This window comes from Quercus robur, chromosome 4, assembly GCF_932294415.1.
Source record: "Quercus robur chromosome 4, dhQueRobu3.1, whole genome shotgun sequence".
In the NCBI taxonomy this organism is placed as follows: domain Eukaryota; kingdom Viridiplantae; phylum Streptophyta; class Magnoliopsida; order Fagales; family Fagaceae; genus Quercus; species Quercus robur.
In genome coordinates this window covers 38,288,745-38,293,159 of record NC_065537.1, presented here as the reverse complement: position 1 = coordinate 38,293,159, position 4,415 = coordinate 38,288,745, and the positions used below count along the sequence as shown (strand labels likewise).

Genomic DNA, 4,415 nt, shown 5'->3' with positions numbered 1-4,415 from the left:
TTTAAAAAAAATAAGTCTGTTAATTTGTTGGCATTGACTTATTTATGTTCTAAACAAACTCGTTAAGGTGAGGTTATTCTTACATCTTATACACGATTGAACTTTGAATTCACACTATATATTAAATATGATACTCATTTAAAAACATTTTGAAGACGAAAAAAACAGATGAATTCACACAAGCACTTTACCAGCCGTCAAAAGAAATATTTTAATCATCACATATTATATAAATTAACAAAATAAATATTGAAAAGGTACTTAATTATAACTTGAATTTTAGAAATTAATACATTTCCTATAGACAACTCTATAGGCTAGTTGTCCAATGTGAGACAACTTACAACACCCACACTAGTGGGGAAAAAATGGTAGTAATCAAACAGCAACAACATCTCAAACCTTATTTTCTAAGTACAATTTAGTAGGAAATAAATTAATGAGAATAAAATCTAAAAAACTAAGTTTTCCCAACGCCAATGACCTCATAACCAGGTGGTACCTAGGTTTCTTTATAGAGGTTTTATTTCTCGCACTTACCAAGCGAAAGGAAAAAAAAAAAAGAATTATAACATCCTCATCTGACAAATTAAGTCACAAATGACACAATCATCTACAGAGGTTTCTGTTTTCCCAATTCAAATCAAGATATTAATTGAAAATATAATTATTTTTTATTTTTTTTCATTATTGTTATAAGTCCAAGAAATTAGAATGCCAAGAAGAATTTTTTTTTTTAAATTATTAAAATAAAAAGAACAAGAAAAGATAGTAAATGTCCAAAGCCCTAGAGACAATACAAACAATTATAAATGAATCACCGGTTCATTAACTGGTGACAGACACCTGTTAACAAGTCATTTAAATTAAAGTTTCCTAACAATTGGGAAGAATTCAGGTAAGAGTGGTCCATGCGAGGGGGACCCTGGCCGCCGCCCCTGCTTTTCAGACAAATTAAAATATTTGTCATCTAAGTCCTTGCTCGAACAAGCGGTGAGCGAGGAGACATCATGTGTGGTGACATAACACTCTCATCGTATCTTCGAGATGTGAAGCTGAGCGTAAGATTGCTTTGGAATTTACGTTTACTTTTCACTTGCTGCTTTTCTACAAATACTCGGATCCTTTCGAGTGCAACTTCAACTGTGACATCATCCATATTTGCAAAGCAAACCCTAAACCAACCTGGCTCGGAGCAATGAAACGAAGATCCTGGTGAAACATTGAGCTTCACCTCATTGATGATTACTCGCCAAAGCGTCATTTCAGACTCGAGTGTTTGTTCTTTTAGAAGCCTACGCAAATCCATCCAAACAAAAAGCCCAGCATTGCTTTTCAAACAAGTAATTCCCACTTTTTCAAGTCCCTTGGTGAACAAGCTGTGCCTCTTGGCTAGCCTTTCCGAGTTCTCTTTGAGAAAGTTGTCGACAAACTCATCGTCTGAAAGCATTGAAGCCAGTAGATGTTGAGTTTGTGAGGAAACTAATCCAAAGCTTGACATTTTGCGCCCACAATTCACGACTGCATCATTGTAAGAGTAAACTATGCCGACCCTAAAGCCAGGGAGTCCCATATCTTTGGACAAACTATAAACAATGTGAATGAGATCACGGTCACATTCCACTTCCTCTATAATTTCGGAAACGCTAACGAAACTTGGAGTGCTGAACACACTGGCTGCATATATTTCGTCACTGACTAAATGGATTTTCTTTTCATTGATGAAGCTCACTAGGCTTCTCAATGTGTCTCTGTCTAAAACCGTGCCCAAAGGGTTTGACGGGTTTGCTAGGATCAAGCCCTTCACATTGATATTGTCTTGTTGGGCTCTTTCGTATGCTGCTTCCAATGCTGCTTTTGTGATAAGAAAATTGTTCGAGCTATCACAGTTGACAGGAATTAGCTGCACCCCTGTTCGCCACCCACAGTCACGGTCAAATCTGCATTCAAACACGAAATTTATCAAACAACTTTCTTTTAACTTCTCCTTTAAGTTTTAGCAAAAAAGTCAAGTTATTAGCTATTAAATTTTCTGCATGTGCTTGCGGTAAAGAATGAGCATGTGAGTCCTTTTGACCCGTTGGCTTGTTGACCAAACGATCTGACTGGAGGAATTGATTACATCTAGATCAGTATAAGTTTGAGACTTTTTTGTTTTAGACAACTTGGAATATTGGGGACGAGTATAGAAATTGCCCAAAGTATCCAGCTGTACGCATACGCATGCACTCTGCTTTTGATTTGAATTAGGTGATGACCAGCAGGTTGTTTCAGTGACAGGACTTATAGGTCAATAGCAAGGGTCCACTAACTAAGTTTACACAAATTAATATATGGAGTTAAAAGTATAAATAAAAACTCTATGTGCATTTTGACTTAATAATAATCTAGTTTATTACTTCGTGTGTTTTAATAACTAATATCTGACTTGGTATGTACTTTGACCTAACTTATAGAATCAAACCATGTTGATTTTTATGACTTCCAAAAGTAGTAAATTATTTAATTGACCTTTGCTAGCTATAGTTGGGATTGGAATATTTGACATTGTAACAATATCATATATATATATTGACCTATGCTAAGCAAAGACCTGTAATTTCGGGGAAATTGCTAGTGTTAAGGATGAAACCAATTTTGAACACAATACCTGTCTGTTCAAAATTCCCTATTTGTTTATATGTTGACTTGGATTCTTTTGAATTCATCTTTCTGGTGAAGTTCTTTTTTTTGCTAACCTCTGGTGAAGTTCTTTACACTACTCTAAACTCTTACAGTTGTATATATAAGGAATAAAGTGAGCCCAACAAACTAAGATTAAGCAAAGTCTGGTTTAGAAACACAGAAAACAGAGTCGCATAATTAAATTAGGGCATTAACTTATTTTTCAACCTTTATTTTTTTATTTTTAATAATTCACACACGGGGAGAAGTATGATATTGACACGTGTTTTCGAATTGACATATGTCAATATTCCCGTGCTTACAGGAGGAAATCTTTTTATGCTTTCATCTACATATAGTACTCAAAACAACAGAGGTCGAACACCTTTAATTTTCTTGTGTTTTAATTAGTAAAGAAAACAAAAATGAAAGCGTGCAGAGAGAGAGAGAGAGAGAGAGAGAGTTACGCTGGATAACATGGTGAGGGTACAAGGAAAGCATCGCCAGGATTGGCCAGGCAAAACATAACTGTCTCGTTTGCTCCAGTAGCTCCACCACTCATGACTATGCGGTCTGGATCAAATGTGACCCTACCACCTCTTGCTTTACCCATAAAATTTGCTACAGCCTGCAAATAATTCACACATTTTCTTCTAATTGTCAATAATATATCAAATATGTGTATATATATATATATATATATGCCAGCTCTACGTCCACATTTCTCTATTTTATCTAATTTTCCTAACCCCAATACTTTAATCATTCTACAAACAATAAATTCATACTTGTCTAAACTCCTTGAAGCCATGATAGTCCTGGAAGATAGCAATATTCTTGAATTCGTGAACTCCTTCGGCGGTGCAAATGGAAGCTTTAGGATTTCTCCTAATCCACTTTTGAATCAAATCAAAGCAAAGCTGAAATACATACATATATAACTCTGGATGTTAATTAATGTGCATTTTTAGTGAGGAAGAATAAAATTCCTCTATCCCAACGTGCGCTCCACTTTTATGCTATACCAGTCACACGGTTCGACTCTTCTTCTTTTTTTCTTTTTTTCTTTTTTTTTTTCCTATATGACATACTGTAGTTGGTAGAGTATAACGTGGAACACTCGTGTAAAAGAGGCTTATGTGAGACAAAAGCAAAATTAAGCATAAAATTATCCATCAAACCTGATTTTCTGCGAGACCCATCTGGATGACTCCTTCACGATTATCAATACGGTGATATGGGTTTTTATCATATGCCTTCCACCCATCAAAGTAAGGAGAATTCTCACCATGACGATCATTGGTTGCAATCTTAGACAAAAGTTGTTGATTCTTCCTCAAAGCCATATCTTCAATAATATTGTTTATTCCAATATTATTGTTTCTTAAAGCTCACTAGTTAGCTCTATGAAAAATATGGATATTGTCTAATAATGCAGTAGTAGTGAGTGACAAACTAAAAGATAGCAACCATCTATTTATAGGAAATTGAGGAGATGGAAACTGCAGATAGAAAAATCCATTTCAAACTTCAAATGCTTGAAAAAAATGACACCTAAGGGAAAAAAAAAAGAAAAAAAAAGGTAGCCTTAAGTGTTCGTATTGGTCAACAAGCGTGCTTGCGTGTTACTCACTCTTCACGTGGAAAGGAGAATTTTACTTCATTCTTGATCTTTGAATATATATTTCCCATGTTTATGAATCCTCTTTACTTGTCCAGGTTGCCGGGTTAGGTACTTAATTTTTGTTGTT

General features: G+C 35.0%; 1 protein-coding gene and 1 long non-coding RNA gene across 2 annotated transcripts; both read right to left on the bottom strand.

The window, feature by feature from the left end:
- Positions 1 to 247: 247 nt before the first annotated feature.
- Positions 248 to 613, bottom strand: LOC126724444 (uncharacterized). The gene is made up of 2 exons (XR_007654988.1): positions 493 to 613; positions 248 to 452 (listed from the first exon to the last, which is right to left on the bottom strand). It is a non-coding gene; the product is annotated as an uncharacterized LOC126724444 (long non-coding RNA).
- A 209-nt stretch (positions 614 to 822) lies between these two features.
- Positions 823 to 4,099, bottom strand: LOC126721476 (1-aminocyclopropane-1-carboxylate synthase 1). The gene is made up of 4 exons (XM_050424512.1): positions 3,846 to 4,099; positions 3,453 to 3,584; positions 3,132 to 3,292; positions 823 to 1,940 (listed from the first exon to the last, which is right to left on the bottom strand). Exons 1-4 carry the CDS (start codon positions 4,008 to 4,010, stop codon positions 971 to 973), a joined length of 1,428 nt encoding a protein of 475 aa, XP_050280469.1. The 5' UTR covers positions 4,011 to 4,099; the 3' UTR covers positions 823 to 970.
- Between the last annotated feature and the right edge of the window lie 316 nt (positions 4,100 to 4,415).